General features: G+C 39.9%; 1 protein-coding gene across 8 annotated transcripts; it reads left to right on the top strand.

The window, feature by feature from the left end:
- The first annotated feature begins 913 nt into the window (after nucleotides 1-913).
- lims2 (LIM and senescent cell antigen-like domains 2) lies at nucleotides 914-16,418 on the top strand. Of its 8 annotated transcripts, none has more exons than XM_086091425.1 (11): nucleotides 914-1,089; nucleotides 10,363-10,522; nucleotides 10,906-10,972; nucleotides 11,078-11,198; nucleotides 11,290-11,439; nucleotides 11,765-11,915; nucleotides 12,640-12,732; nucleotides 13,965-14,013; nucleotides 14,120-14,195; nucleotides 14,410-14,598; nucleotides 15,269-16,418. In XM_086091425.1, the coding sequence occupies exons 1-10, from the start codon at nucleotides 1,061-1,063 to the stop codon at nucleotides 14,552-14,554; spliced, it is 1,041 nt and encodes a 346-aa protein (XP_085947551.1). In that variant the 5' UTR covers nucleotides 914-1,060; the 3' UTR covers nucleotides 14,555-14,598; nucleotides 15,269-16,418. The 8 variants fall into 8 exon arrangements, with proteins under 8 accessions (XP_085947551.1, XP_085947552.1, XP_085947549.1 ...); XM_086091423.1 differs by lacking the exon at nucleotides 914-1,089 and adding an exon at nucleotides 3,974-4,305; XM_086091427.1 differs by lacking the exon at nucleotides 914-1,089 and adding an exon at nucleotides 4,466-4,773.
- Nucleotides 16,419-16,695: the final 277 nt, after the last annotated feature.

Below are 16,695 nucleotides of genomic sequence, written 5' to 3'. Positions count from 1 at the left end.
AACATGAATTTTCCGTTTTGATTTTTAAGCAAGAGTCCTTCTCTTTCCATGAATGCTAGTCTGTTGCTGTCAGAATATCAATTCCCTCCCATAGCCAGGAGGCGGGGTTCTAAGGATTTCCTTTTAAGGGAATAAATGTGGCGCTTCTACTATAATGATACTGACAGCCTCTGGAGAAAACAAATGACTTCTGTATCTGTTGAGGGAAAGACATGCTACAACGATTTTGCTTCCCAGTGGACACATTTGCTGTTATCATGTGTTAATGTTTTTATTTCTTCCATTCTAAAACAGCATCCATCAATTTCTCTTTTTGGAAGTGCAGAGGTGCAAGCGAGTGTGGCAATTAAGATGTGTATCTTATTAGTGGGTATTCATTAAAAAAAATCTCAGTGTTTAAATTTAAAATACGCGTGTTTGGAATTTACTGAAGAAAAAAAGAATGCTATTGATTGAAAGTTACTGTACATACTGTAGATTACATTTTCTCAGTTAAAAAAAAAAACCTGCTCGCCTTTAACTTTGGTCAGTTATACTGAGCAATTTGGATCCTAAACATTGTATGTAAGAGGGCATAATGTCGGAGAAATAGTTTGAAGTGTGAGTCGATTTCGGCAGAAAAATGCGATACAGCAGTGAAGATTACTGTTTGTAAAACATTATTGTATAAAGTCAGACTAACCCTAAGTAAGAGTTCCTTTAAAAAAAAATAAAAGTAAATTTAGGTCAAAATTTAGGGTCACGCTATTAAGAAATACAAATATTTTATTTTGATTAGTGTAATGTTTATTTTTATTAACCTACTCGCTAGTTTTATTGTGCGTATATATAGTGCAAATATTTATTTTTAATGCATAGTTATTTTACTTTGAAAGTGTAAAGCGGAAGTGTTGTGTCCAGTTATGGCTAACTTAAAGGCGTCAGACCCGCTTGAAGGAGGCCTCTTCTCGCCATCGATGAGCGGAGACCACCGCTCGCTCCCAGCGTTCCATCCGAGACCTTCAACATCTGTCACCCCGAACGCAGAAAGAACAACTCCGGTCCCGGAAGCAGCCAAAAGATGCTCGCTATTACTGAAATGACAAACGGGTGAGCCAAAAGTTCATCTTATCTCCCAACGGGCACATTTTCTTGAAAAGTTGGGAAGTTGACAGTTTTTTTTCTTGATGGAAAAGAGGGGGGCAATACTGTGCCGGCATTTTGTCTTCTCCCAAATAGCTCGGTAAAGTTACATTTAGCTATGATAATGTAGTTCAAATGTCCGTGGGATGTGTGTGTCGATCAAGCTTTCCAATTTCTACATCTTTTCATCTCTACAATGTAACAAATTCAATCTGAAGATCGTAACTCTGCTTGCTCGCTTGCGCCCCCTACTGTTCTTTTGATGGGAGAACTTGACACTGATTATTTCCAAAATCTAAATACAGCTAATTCCGTCACTTCAACATAGTTTCTTTGCACCAAAATAGCACCAAAGTAATATTTTTCTATAATAAAAAAAAAAAACACTGCCCATTTTTTCCCAGCTATAAAGGGAATTGAACATCTTTGTAAGTTGTTGTAATTGTATATAGCAATTAAAATGTCCAAAAATGCCCACACAGCTTTCTGCACCACTTCCTGTACGTCCACCCCCTTGGGGGGACTGCTTGATTCTTTGTGCACTCCCCTCTTAATGGTGACAGTCTGGCACGAATCTGACTTTCAAAAGCTGGCTACACTACACTTTTACGAAGTAAGCATTCTTCATGCGGGTGTAAGACATTTTGCCTCCTTGACTTCTACACTTTGTTGATACAACTTGAGCTCGTCCCAGTCTCCAGCCTGAACGTGACCTTGTTTGGAAGAGCGCTGCTCTTTGTGAGATGAAGTATGTAACACCATTACATTGTTTTTGTTAAATGTTCATTCCATATGTAGATTGCATTCTACAATATCCTTTCTATTTGTTCTGTCACTAGTACGTAACACTTACAGTCCTTACAGTTCCTGTAGATTATTATAAACTTTTTGGGGCGGGATGTCAATTATTCACAGATTGTTGCTACTAAAATGAGTTAATGTAATAGGTTACCTGATTATGCTATTCTAAGGTTGTCTATTTATGATGGTTTTGCATACCTCCCCTACATATTTTTTCCCCCACTTTTTAAGCCAGCGTGCGTTTGGGTCTGCAATAACAACGAGGCTTACTTTCAGTCTGATTTCTCCTCGCACCTCCCAACACCACAAACAGTCTCTTACTACTCTCTTTCTCCTCATCCTCATTGCACCTTCTCTTCATCCCGCTCTTCTGTGCTTTTTCACCCCTTTTCTCACAAACGCATTCTGACATATAACCACAAATGGACACGCACACTCACATTGACACCCACCCCCATCAGGCACACACACACACACACACACACACACAGGAAGTGATGTGGCCATGAGATAGAAGCAGTAGTGTTTGCAGTGACAGAAAAAGGAACTTTAGCAACACTAAATTGTGATCCTCATTCCTGTCTGACATATCACACCGGTAAGACGCAGGTAAGACGTGTTGTTATGTTGCTTAATTAACCTATATTTAATTCTAAATGATTCTGAACCGTAGCTTTACAATCTTTCTGTTTATGAACTACATTGTGTTACTTCCTCTTGTGAATGAGCCATTGCAGGAGTTAATTTTCACAAGGATGAAAACTTTATTTTTTTGCATTTTTGCTCTCAATCTGAATTGAAAGACATTTGGAGACAAAAAACGAACAAACTGTTTTCCAAGTGGGAATTCAAGCAGAAGTGCTGTTGTACTTCCATTGACCACATAGTGGCAGTGAGGTAATTTGGAATTATGCATTCAGCTTGTTTATACAAATTCCAAATATACTTATTATCAAAATGAATATTCCTGAAGTACAAAATGAGAATAGACTGCAATATTAATCGTGCAGGCATCTACTTGAAACTGATGCTTAGTTGTGCAGTACAACATTTGAGTTTTCAACACCAACTCTCCTTTATATCTTTTTTTTTCTACCATTTTATGTTTTTTTTTGTTTTCATGATATCAAATTGTCTTCTTTCTTTTCATCCGAATTGTGAAGAGAAGCAATTTTCCTATCGGTTTGATTTGTTGCATGTGTTTGACAAAAGCGTATTGTCCGCAGTCACTGTCATGAATTATTCATCGGTTGACATTCTCATCCTTTAAAAGCTTACTGTGACTGCTGAGGGGAAAAAAAGGTGAATGTTGATCATGAGGGTAAGACATTCAAATGCAAAAAACTGCAGGTTGATTTGCGAGGCAGCATTTTGATTCACCCCAGGAAAAAAAGAAATATTTCAGGGTTCAGTTAAAACATTTGTGAGGTCAGTTAGGCCAACTGCTTCACGCCATGTGTTTATTTTCAAGTGATACATCATCTCCATCTAGTGGACTGAAAAAGGAGTTCAACAAGTTGTGACTTGTGTCCGGAAATGTATCCCAATAAAGTCTTTCGGTTTACTACTATATACCTTCTTTGTTCCCGGTGGCCCATCGGCCTTCAAACGGTCTGTAAAGTAAATGGGTTGTGTGGCTCAATAAGGTTGGGAAACACAATTCCAGACAAAGTTTTAGCGTTGTCAAGTATTTGTCCTGTCGACTGTCAAATAAGGGTTCACATTATTCCTGTGACATAGACCAATCCACGGTGGACTTGGACTTGATTCCGATACAAGTAAATAGTCAAATGCCTCCCTCTGAACAGTCTTCTTCTGTTCCGGCATGAAAAGGGTGCATGAAGATTTTAATTATCAAGCCCACTTTGTCAAAGGTTAGATTTAGGGCCTACTGTATGTTTGTCCCTATTGTGGTACTCTGCTGACATCCTTGGATTCTTATTTTCCCACCAATGAGCGAGTGAGTAGTAGGCGGCAAACAGACAGTGGAGGCGAAAGCCACAATGTCTTTTCTCCTCCTTCTCTTCTCCACTCAGTCACTTCCCTTCTACCTGCAGAAGGCAGTCAAAGAGGCAGTTGATAGGTGAGCAGGCGGCGCTACCACACCTCTGCACGTCTTTCCTCAAGACCGCGTGCCCTGGAGGTGTGTCAGTGCGATAAGGGGCTAGAGCGACACCAGCCTAATCTTTTGATTTGGAACAACCCTCAACACACACACTTTCTCTGGCACATTTCTGGCCCAGCGGGACGTTCGCTAGCGGCGGACAAGGAAGGACGGGCGGAAATGAACTCTTTGAGACTCAAGGCGTTGTCCAATTCGGGCTTGTACAGACGAAGACAGGAAAGACCAGACAGCTACGGTGTGCTTGGGGATGGGTTCAGGTGCGTCGAAACTTTTGTGAAGTGTTCTTACTTGCTATGAGAGTTCACTGAGGTTACGGTGAGACTTAATCTCTTTATGCATGAATCATTCTTGGTAAATAAGTTCTATGTTGTACTTGTAGTTTGGTAACCATTGTTGTGTAATTGGGGACTCGAATGAAGGAAGCAGTCATGTTTGTCCAGCCTCGGTCATGTCCTCACAATTGTTTTCTTTTTTGATTGGCTACTTTGCTGTGTCACAAGAATGAGCAGATTACCGTAATCCTGATGGACAATAGGAGATTAATATGTTCGTTCCCACTGCCCCAAATTTTTTTTTTGGAGTGGGGGGACTGAAAATATCAAGAATTTAGTGGTCCTTTGTTCCAATCAATAGCGCATTATTTGAGCCTTTGGACATTTTTTGTCTCAGACTCCAATTTGTCTTTGTTGTCGTTCGGGGAAAACGTATTGACACACATTGATTAGGTAAGACCAAAGTAGTACATTTCATTCCTCTCAGGACGTGCCGAGCATGTGGAATTGTGGCGTGACCATGCATCAACATCAGTCTTTCCCCTCCTCAAGTGGTTGCAGGAATGTTGCAATGTGAAGAATGTAGACACAAAGAGGGGGCTCTGTCTTAAGAGGTGTCCCCGGTCAAGTTAAACAAACTTTGATTTATGCTGTGTGCTAAATGAGCTATTTTTCATTTAACCCCAAAAATCAACGAGCACATATTCGATGGTTATAAATTGATAGTTTACTTAGAGTTACTGAACGGTTATACAGCCCTTTGTGTTCTCTGTTGCCGTGTGGACTCAAGTGGGACTTGAGATAGTAGAGGTCAAAGTGGGCGTCAGGAGTTGAATGTGTGTTTGTTTGGGTGGGCGTGCGCATTCACTCGTACGCTTCCCAAGCTGCACTCGAGTTGTTGCCATGGTTTCTGTTGACACTGTACATGTTTATGTTAGCAAGGCGTGTGACACATTTTTCCGCCTGTGTCTGCTTGCATGCTACTATTTCAAAAGATTTCCCATCCCCCAAATATTGATGGAGAGATTATGCTTTATTCTAATGTTATGGGTTGTAAAGATCTTATGAAAGTTCTATGATTGTGGTAACGAGTTGTTCTGGTGCTCATAAATGACGCTGACTTTGATGGTTAGTCATCATTTTTCCATACAAACTAATGTTGCGGCAGTCACGCTGGGACACTACAATTTTGCTGAAAAACAAATATACAGTAATTTCTCACCATGGACTATTTGTAACAAATAGTCACTCTGGTGACCAGTGGCTGTGTTATTACTTTAGCTAATGCTAAATGCTCTCTTGGTTGACAGTTCGTTCAACAGCGCTAAACAAGACAATGCACTCACCATTATCCAACTTTTTTTGCTCGGTCACGGCAGCTATCGGAAACTGGCTGTGCTGTTTCTTTCACGTCGAACCTGCCTTGTAACATTGTAAATACACCACAAGAAAAGCTCATCTTGTATTGGGTCTGACTGTCAACCGCAGGATTAGGCTAGTAGGACTACATTTCCCATGATTCTTAGACACAGAAGCAGGAAGTACGGCAGTTCTAGTTCCAGTATGACAAAAGTAACGAAAGCACGATGACGATAAGTACGCAAACGTGAACGTAGAAGTAAATGGGAAGGAACTTAATTCACAACTTGGGTGTTTGGTTTTTCTTGTGTCTTCTTTGAAACGACTGTAAGAACCCAGCTGGCAAGTCTGACACCAGAGATACTGCTGACTGTTGCTGTGGCTGTTTTTAAATTTAGCCCTCATATTTGTCCTCTGTCATTATAAATCTTTGCACTTGCTACTTGGCACACCTATTCCAATATACTGTACATGATTGTAACCAAGTCAGCAGATCATTACCATTACCAGTTGCCGCTACAATAACATTCTTGTCTCCAGACTTTCCCTCCTACGACACATCTGGTGACAATCGTGGGATGCGTCTTTCTCAGTTCAGTCAGTAGTCTCTTATCACCTAACACATTATAAAGGCTACTTTGATAATTACTTGGCTGTGCTCTTATCAGCCTGTAGGACTGCTGATGTGTCACTGCTCTCGTTTGTCTGGGCTAGGCAGGTAGAGGAGAATTAGCTTACGCTACTTTAATCAGATGTGTTTTTGTTTATAGCTCATTGAGAAAATAAAGTAAACCAATATCAGTTGTCACAGAACTTATCCAATGGCTGAATGGATACTGAAATACCGCGATCTTACGACTTAACATTTTCCAGTTGGCACTGCTGTGACGCAGTTGGGAAACTTTTGTTACAACAGGCTCTTCCAATAATAATCTTCCTTGTAATAGGGCGGTGCACTTCGCATCATTGTTCAGGAGGAAGGGTTGTGTGTGTTTCCTCCTCTTGCTGATTAGATTTTCCCGTCTTTCCGACAGGTGACTTTTCTGCACTCATTCTGTTTTGGGAAGGTACTGATAAGTTTGTGTTACAGCCCATATGGGCACAATCCTTTGTTGCTTAGTAGTTGAGTTTACTATACTATAGGGTTTACTAGTCATTCATGTGACATGAGTGTCAAAGCGCTCCTTTGAATAGATGGCATTGAGTCTTACTAGTGGAAACAAATACAGCTGTGACACCATATATTATGTGTATACAGTGGCTCCCCTCCTCCCAATCTCACACACATGCACACACACAAAAGCAGCTGCCAGCACCTAGTTTGGAGATGAGGGTTCACTGGGTGTCTATTTGTAGAAAGATGGTGTCATGCTAAAGACTGGAGGACTGTGAGAGACAGTTTACAAACAAGAAAAATTGCACATAGACCCTTCATATGCTTACAGCAAAACAGTATACCAGTACATGGATTTTGTACAAAATAAAAGCACTTTAGTTAGTAGGATTTGTACAGTGGATTTGGAATAAATACCGTTAACTTAAAAACAGTTTTAAGCTCCTTGTGCACTTTCAATCGATTTATTTAATAATCAATAAGAGTCAAAAACAAATGTCATAGGCGCATTTGTATACTAGCTAGCTGCCAATGGCCACAACTCATGCTGAGTCATTCAACACGCAGACTGGCTAACAGCTTAGCCTATTAACAGCTAGCCACATCTACACACTCATTCGCTGACACCCACGTCACTCACCAGCCAAGGTCATGCCTTACACACTCAAAATCACATATGCTGTAGTAGAATGTGAGGATGGTGACCCAAAGTGGACAAAAATAATACCCGTACGGTGTGCCTCACATGCACGTTACTGTATTTAATAATGCAAAGTAAATTTTTATCAGATTAATTGAAATGCTTATCAGTAGAATTACACATTTGTATGTTAGTGCACAAGTGCATAGACATGCATGAACGTGCGACCTCTCAGCAGGCGGGCCTCAGGGTGGGCTCTTCATTTCAGTAACCGCTCCAAGAATAGACAGCTAGTTCGACAGACAGGAGACTCTGTGAGTGTGTGTGTGTGTGTGTGTGTGTGTGTGTGTGTGTGTGTGTGTGTGTGTGTGTGTGTGTGTGTGTGTGTGTGTGTGTGTGTGTGTGTGTGTGTGTGTGTGTGTGTGTGTGTGTGGGGGTGTGTGTGTTTTGTGTGTGTGCGTGCGTGTTCGCGCATGCCAGACTGAAAAAAGTGAGTGTGTTGATGTGGGAAAGAAGGAGTGAGTGGGTGTGTGTACTTTCATGCAGGAGAGGGAGAGACTACACCCATCACAGTCTGACGAGTGGGTCAGTTTCCCCTTCAGCTTTTCGGATTACAGCTCCAACTGATCGCAGGATTTGCGTAGCTGGAACCTTTGAAACCTCAAAGTCTTGGACCTGGAGAGAAGCGCAGAGATGAACGGTCGTGCTCTACCGCCTTCCATACCTGAGGATGGAGAGGTCTTGGAATTTAATCCACATGGGGAGATGAACGGTTACCATCAAAGGTTCCGGGATGGGGATGGGGATGGGGGAGAGGCAGAAGTCCCGGTGTCCAAATCCCAGAGGCGGAAGAGTGATGTCAAAGTCTATAAGGAGTTTTGTGATTTTTATGCACGCTTGTAAGTACAGAAAGGACAAGTACACATCTTGTCATTACTTGTGGACATTAGGTACGATGGTAGTTTTCCAATAGAAACATGGATATAGTCAAATTTACCTCTTTATCAAGTGCTAAATATTTTATTTTGTTGACTGAGAAGCCGCTGACCGTGACAACAGTGCTGAAACATGGTACGGCTTGGTGGAGGTTGTTGCGTTAGGTCTTCACATAAACTGATTCGGTGCTGGTCCGTTTGTTGCGACCTTGAGGTGTTACAGAATGTGAAAAATTTGATTACATACAGAAGCTTTTTTTTTTTGTTTGTGCACGGATAGGTCCAAACCCTGCACGAGCTAGCACGGAGAGTAAGCTATTTTTGTGCCAAGGGGAGGAGTGATTACGCAAAATAGAAAATGCCAGCTGGTATCTTGAGTATGTGTCCATGAATGACATGAAGGCTAAATATAAATGTTATATTTACTGACTGAGGACATGAAGTCATCAGTGGATTTGTTGGTGCGATTTGGCAGAAAACTTACATTTTGATTTGATTGTTATAAAATGAATGGTAACTGCATAAAATATTGAGATAAAATGTAGTTCTTGTTGGATTTTAACTACAGTACAACCAATTGTAAAATATTGTTGTGTACGCCTGAAGCGTATCTCAGCTGACAGGGTAAACTCTGGACTGGTCGCCAGCCAATCACAGTCATTCCAAGCAGGCTTTATACGGCTGATTTCGGGGTTATCCGAATTTTTGATTTACAGATTTAAAAGAAAAACGGACTTAACGGCGGTTTATGCGCTCTACTGAGGTTCATTCTAGTTTAAATTATTTCTATTGGTACTATGTTAAATTTTTGCTAAAATGCTAGTTAAAATTGACAACCACTTAAGCATGTTTAATGTCACACACAGTGTTGGGTAATCCAGGTCCAGAGAGAACAAACCCTGAAACAGTTTGACTTTGCTTCTATGAGCTCGTTTACCTGCCAGTTAAGTAAAAACTGGCTGTGGGGTAAAGCCAATCTGTGGCAGTGTTTTTTTTTTTTTACTTTCTGAACCTAGATTCCCCAACCCTGGTCGCACAAACCTTTCTTTCACATTCTTATTTTTCTTTGTTTTACAAATCTGCATAAGAAAGCTTTCAAAACGTTTTACATTTTTGTACACTTTTGATCATTCAGATGCCATCTCCAGCAAAGTGAGCAAATGTTAGTTATTAAGTAGTGGAGTTGGCCCAATTGACTGTGTTTATTGAAGAAAGTCTATTCTGCAATGTGGCAGTGACAGAATACAGGGTGGAAATGCCAAAGGGACATATCACTTCCTGCCACTAATCCTGTAAGGCAGGGCTGACTGTGCATGTTACATCAGGTCAGAATGTATAGAATATAGAGTGAATCTAGAGATCATTTGTGTTTATTGTTGCTACTTCTTCTCTTCTGGTTGTAGTATTTTCTGCATCATACTGTCATTTATTTACTTAGATGAAATTGTAAGGAGCCATCCATAGAACACAATCAATAAATATTATTTTTTTTAAATGAACCCAGTATTTCCCTCATTTCCCCTTATTTCTTAAAAGCATAAATCAACTTAATTGTCTTACTTCAAAGGTGCAATAAAATAGTCAGATTACATCAGCAATGTTTTCATCAGTAGATTTTTCACACTCATTTATGTTTTCACACCCTCAGCAAATCTCCTCCACACCCAAAATGTGACGCCAATGTGTTTTAATGTCGTCCAGGAGTTTTCATAGTTCAGTGACAACATGTAATGATTCCTGTTAAAGAAGTCATATTTTTATAGCAGTGAATTCTTTTTCTTTTTAGCTTGCATTCTTTTAACAGTTTGATGTTTTTTCTTTTTTTTTTTGGAGAGGTAATAATGTCTGCTCTCATCTCCAATTAGTCTGACATATTTTTCATGAATCCCAAGAGGTGTAAAGATGTATAGGTGGGCTTTGGTTGAGTTCTTTGCTGTCATAAAATGCTGTATAGCAACTAGCACTCATTCTCCCAATTTTGTTTAACCCTTCAGCAACATGGCCAACGCCCTGGCCAATGCCATGTGTGAGCGCTGCAAGAGTGGCTTTGCTCCGGCCGAGAAGATCGTGAACAGTAACGGAGAACTTTACCATGAGCAGTGCTTTGTGTGCGCCCAGTGTTTCCAACAGTTCCCAGAGGGACTCTTCTATGAGGTAAAGCGACTGTTTGGTTCATATTGAGAAAGTGTATGAGGCTGTCCTTGATAAACTTCAACAATTATCCTGATCCTATTGGTCAATGAAATGTAATTCTGTAAACGCAGTGTAGCTGCTGCTTGAAGCTATAATGTTACACTCACACAAATCCAAATATAACTGGAGGATATTGATGCGAGTATGTTCTTAGTACCCTATTGAGTTTTGAAGTCTACTTACAGTAAATGGGTCTTACTTTTCTTATCTGGTCTGTAACAATGATAAAGCAAAGGTGTAAACTCATAATGCATGTTTTCTCCCTTTTAGTTAGAGTGAATGTATTGGGTCAGGGGTCACCAACATGGTGCCCTGTAAGTAACCTTAAAATGTTTTTTTTCCAGTTTGAAGACAGGAAATACTGTGAACATGACTTCCAGATGCTCTTTGCTCCATGCTGCCACCAGTGTGGTAAGTGTCGAAACTGAACTCAAAGGAAAACACAATTTTGTAAAAGGATGCTGCATCCTGAAGAAAAAAAACAAAACTCATTATAGTTTTGTGTTCCTGTCTAAGGCGAGTTCATCATTGGCCGCGTCATCAAGGCCATGAACAACAGCTGGCACCCTGAATGTTTCTGCTGTGACATCTGCCAGGCCGTGCTCGCCGACGTTGGATTTGTTAAAAATGCCGGCAGGTCTGTTTTACTGTGTAAATAATGATGCCGTGTTGACATTGTTAGTTCATAATTTTAATGCTTAACCTATCACACCTTTCCCCACTATCAGGCACCTTTGTCGTCCGTGCCATAACAGAGAGAAAGCTCGTGGACTCGGCAAGTACATCTGCCAGAAGTGTCACGCCATCATTGAAGAGCAGCCCCTTCTGTTTAAGAATGACCCCTACCACCCTGATCACTTCAACTGTAACAACTGTGGGTAAGGATTGAGACCATCTAGTAACTGTACAAGAGCTGAATCACAAAATTTAAGAAAATAATAGAACTGAAGGCACTTGGGCAGAAGCACTTATTTAAATATTCAAACTGTGCATGATGTCATGGTGGATTAATTATTTGCATTTATTTTTTATTTAAATCAAATTAAATAAATATATTTTACTTGATTTATTATTTGTATTTTAATTAATACAGTTGTTTTAAATCACATTCATCTTTTCCTAAAGTGCAAATACAAATTCATACATTGACTTTACTTCCTTATTCAGTAAAAAAATAAATTAAAAATCCCTCTCCATCTGCAGAAAGGAACTGACTGCTGATGCAAGGGAGCTGAAGGGGGAGCTTTACTGTTTGCCCTGCCATGACAAAATGGGCGTCCCCATCTGCGGGGCCTGCAGGAGACCCATCGAGGGTCGTGTGGTCAACGCGATGGGCAAGCAGTGGCACGTGGAGGTCTGACCTTCAACACATATTTTATAATACACCAAAAAAAAGTTGACGTCATTTGAAATAATGTTACATTGCTCTCCATTCATATTCGGTTTTCCCAAATTATGTTAAAAAGCTAACGGTACTGTCTAAGATGAATGTAATTGATTCTGTGTTATTTCCTCAGTTAGGTGCACTTTCTCTCATTCAGATTGGTACATCATCCTCGTTTATCTTCAGCGTCTCCTCTATTTTTCTCCTTACATAAATCCGGTCATTCTTCTTTCACTTTTTATGGCCATTTTGCTGTCTTGTCTTCCCTCCTCCACACGCAGCACCACGTATGCACTTTGTGTGAGCGCCCTTTTCAGGGCCATCCATTTTATGAGCGGGATGGTCGAGCTTATTGCGGGACACACTTTGACATGGTGAGGGTTCTAACACGTGGCCCGATGTTTCTGCTGCAACGAGGATCTTTGCCTGGCCTCTGCAAAAAGGGCTGGACTAACATAGTGCATACAAGGCTTTGTTGGCTTTACCCTGCTTTTCGTCTGCTACTCATCCACACTGTCCTCCCAAACAAACACATGATATGATAGTAGCCCCTCCATATTCCAATTCCCAACATCAATTCATCAATAGAGAGCAATACCAGGACAGGTGGACTGATCTGAATTGTGGTGCCGGCTGAATTGAAGTCTTGAGCTGACAGCTAACTGAGTGTGCTTGACTTTGGCCATGTTTGCAGCATTTTGTGTGTGCTAAATGTGAGAAACCCTTCCTGGGACACCGCCACTACGAACGCAAAGGCCTGGCCTACTGTGAAACACACTACAACCAGGTAATGCAGTAATTGTGATGAACATGCAAACTGTCATGGAAGCAAATTAGGGACATTTGCGACCACGTGTAGTAAGGATTTTACTTTTATTTGTCTTGGTTCCTCAAATACTGGACTCCCTACACTATTAGTAGACACAGTTGAGTGATTAATGGCATGGTGCATTGTCCACTTGAAAAAATAATCACAATAATAGAGTCCTATTTTTTCCTTTCAAGCAAAATATTAACAGACGGTGCCACTAGGTGGCTGTAATTGCCTTTGAATTAGTCTCGGTGTGAGCTTTTGATGTGAATTTTGGAACAGGAGCTGCTTGCTTGTAAGTCACTTTGTTTTTTAAGTGGGTCAGTATGAGCATAATAATAAGTCTTAATACGTATTGCTTGTTTTTGCAAAACCATGATTGCATTTATTGCTGTTTTATGAGTAGATTCGCACAACTCCAACACAGCAGGGCAGATAGGGGAAAATCAAGAAATAATGAATGATACATAAGGCCTAATGATTTAAAAGATATATTGACTGATACAATATTGCTTTTATTTTAGGGATTTTACCTTTGATGTCATTGATATTTTGTTTCCATGTTAATTTATCGGCTCTTATAACTTCAAGGAATTTTGTTTCGTTCGTGTGATATCCCGTTTTATTTAATTTTTATTCCCAATGACCATAAATTTGGTTTTTATTGATATTAGGGGACTATTTACTATATTTACATCAAACCACAACGTAAAAAAATTCAAACTCTCTTCCAAAAATACCAGAAAAAAAGTGACATCTGCAAAAATGACAACTCCACTTCCCATATGAAATTGAATTGTAATCGCACTGAATCGACCCAAATCGAATTGTTCCACTTTAAAACTTGAGTTATATATCACCACGTTATTCAGTTATGTATCGAATCGTCTTTTCTTGAAGTCACATCCTTACTATATACTGTTCGTGCTCATAATTCAAATTTTGGCTCGCAGCACAAAGCGAAAAATCGATCAAACTTGAAAATCTACTAAATTTGGGGCACTTGTACAGTAGATCAAGGTAGAATTGTACCGTACAAGTCTTTACCAACAACAGAGCAGCAATGGCATCTGTAAAGCTTAAGTTTAAGATGGCATGGGTTTGAATGCTGTGTATTTTGTAAAACATGCCAGCTGCTGAACAGTTTTTTTTTTTCATTTTTAAGACATTTTGCCAACCTTGTTTTCCTTCCTTTTTGTACCTTTTAGCTGTTTGGAGATGTTTGCTACCACTGCAATCGCGTTATAGAAGGAGATGGTGAGATAACTTTCTTTTTTTATTTTTGTGTGTGCGTATTTGTGTAGTGTTAAAGGTTGTTTCTTAATGCAGTCATTGTTTCATGGTGCGTCTCTGGTGTTTTCAGTGGTGTCAGCCCTCAACAAGGCCTGGTGCGTCAACTGTTTTGCTTGCTCCACTTGCAACACCAAACTCACCCTCAAGTAAGTAACATGAAGTTTTGTATACGGGCACAAACTGTTTATCTGTTAATATTCACGTGAGCTTTTTTTCCTTTTATGACCTTTTTGTGGACTTTTCACCATTTCTTATTTTATCATGCTTATTGTACCTCTGCTTCTTTTCCTTCTTCTTTCTCTCCCTCTGTTGCTCCTGTCTACTTTTTCTTTGGGAAACCCTTCGCTCTTGCTCGGTCAGGGATAAATTTGTAGAAGTGGATCTGAAGCCGGTGTGTAAGCACTGCTACGAGCGTCTTCCGGACGACATGAAACGCCGGTTGTCCAAGCGGGAACGCGACTCAAAGGAGAAAAAGAAGAAACCGTTGATACCCATGTGTCTGTGATCCTCTCTCATTTCCTTCTCCGCACTTCAGCTGTTCTTCTCTTGGTCAGTTCTCTTCCCTTCTTCTGTCTTGTATGTTTAGCTGCTTCTTTGCCAATTATGCTACTCACTCTCATTCTTTTTTTTTCCTACTTGACCCCCCCAAATGCTTCCCTGTTCTGACATGTTTCACCATTTGACCATTTCTCCACCATAAACGCAACTCGGAGATTTAGGTTCTTGGAAAACTTCTATGCTAAGCAAACAGGAAAATCAGATCAGTCACTTGTTGAAGGGACAGCTTTGTTTCACTGGGCTCTCGTTCTGTCTGGGTCCAGAGGGTAAAGCCTTAATCACTTCCGGACGCTTTTTTGCGACCGCTGTGGAAATGCTAGCTGAGTTTGACACGTGCCTTGTCCAGCCAGCGATTATCTTCTCCATGTGGGAGCAACCCCACAGTTAATCGAATTAAAGGCATTTGACAGAGAAAAGAGCCACATCGTGTAAGCTGTAAGTTACTCCTACGGACCTGTGGAAGAGTTTTCCTGGTTCGATGACCTCTTTCACAGCAATCATTACAAAAGTTTCAAAAGGGCCAAACACGTTCAGATACAGCAGATACAAAAAGTCTACACACCCCTGTATAAAAAGGTTTTTAAAATCCACTGTATCTAGTATCATCAGAGGTTAATTCAATCTGAGAAAAATAATTGCCATTGGCATGTTTGCCTCACAGGAACAAGTTTGTGGAGTTTGACATGAAGCCGGTGTGCAAGAAGTGCTATGAGAAATTTCCACTGGAGCTGAAGAAGAGACTGAAGAAGCTGTCGGAAACTGTCGCACGGAAGTAAAGGCGGCGTTTACGTAAGCGCCTGTCATTTAATGGGCCAGACTCTGTCAGAATGTGTGTTCGCTGTGTCATGCGCGGCTCAAAAACAACCTCTCACTCAGCTTCCTTTTTACACTGCGATTTAACTGAAACACATTGCAGTGGATTTTCTGTGTTACTGATGCTCTAGCAAGCCCAAAGTAAAATGAAGGGGGGGGGAAATTCTTTAATGCTTATGGGTTATTTACCTTTTGTTATTATCACTATTTTATGTATTCTAAATGTATATTTTTTGCTAATATATATATCAAGTAGTTACTTCAGTGGTCTATAGATTTGACTATTATTTCAAGTTTGTTTGACTGTTTTTTTGTGTTATGCATTGAATGAATGGAAACTTTATTGATGCATTTGTCTATTTAAAGTGTCTTTCTACTCCATTTGGCTCATTTGCACGATCCAATATGCATGCCTGACGTTAAATCATATCTTTGGTTTCAATTTTGTACTGGAAAAACCTTTGTACAAGGCTTCATAGTGGCCAGCCAACAGCTGTATTTCAGAGCAACTGTTATGTTATAGTACAACTTGATGAATGGTGACATTTGCGTGTGGTGTTAAACATGTGTCGCCGCTGTTTGTAATCCAGGCAAAATTATCCTCTTTACCCTAACTTCCTCCAGACTTAAAAACAAAGCCAACTGTCCAATCTGTTTACCCACTATTGTTTAACCTGAACTGTATTTTGCCCTAAAAAGCATATACTGTATATTCTATTCTTCACTATAATTACACATTCCATAGCATAGCAGAAACATGAGCCATGTGTTTTTGTTCTGAATTTCACACCTGATGCCAGATCATTTCAGTTATTCCATGTTAAAGCAAATTCATGTAGCCATTTATTTATTACTCATTCACACATGAAAGAGGCATATAGTATTTTTTCCCTTCACATTGCTTGGCAATCACATAAACATGACAAAATGTATGTAAACCATAATGCAGTCAACGAAAAATTCTGTCAGCTCAGCATAATAAACATGCATTTAAATTACGTGTATGTCGTTTTTTATATACATACATACATACATACATACACACATATATATATATATAGATATTTATATAGAGAGAGAGAGATACATACTGAATATATATATACATGTATATTATATATATATATATATATATATATATATATATATATATATATATATATATATACATATGTTTTTGTGGGAGATGCCGCTCTACGTTATGTAATCATTAAATTAATTTGTTATTCAACATAAACAGCTTTCAGCTCACGACGTTGGAACCCCGCCCCTTCT

This window comes from Leptonotus elevatus, chromosome 12 (genome assembly GCF_054856555.1).
Source record: "Leptonotus elevatus isolate MCC_2025b chromosome 12, RoL_Lele_1.0, whole genome shotgun sequence".
Lineage (NCBI taxonomy): Eukaryota > Metazoa > Chordata > Actinopteri > Syngnathiformes > Syngnathidae > Leptonotus > Leptonotus elevatus.
The sequence above is the reverse complement of the archived record's forward strand: the minus strand, read 5'-3'. Positions and strand labels throughout refer to the sequence as shown.

Excerpts from the sequence above, each read along its gene's own strand:
- lims2 (XM_086091421.1), top strand. The coding sequence starts at position 8,127 with ATGAACGGTCGTGCTCTACCGCCTTCCATACCTGAGGATGGAGAGGTC. Across the intron at positions 10,973-11,077 it reads TCCATGCTGCCACCAGTGTG|GCGAGTTCATCATTGGCCGC; the intron begins GTAAGTGTCGAA and ends TTCCTGTCTAAG. Across the intron at positions 11,916-12,226 it reads GCAAGCAGTGGCACGTGGAG|CACCACGTATGCACTTTGTG; the intron begins GTCTGACCTTCA and ends CTCCACACGCAG.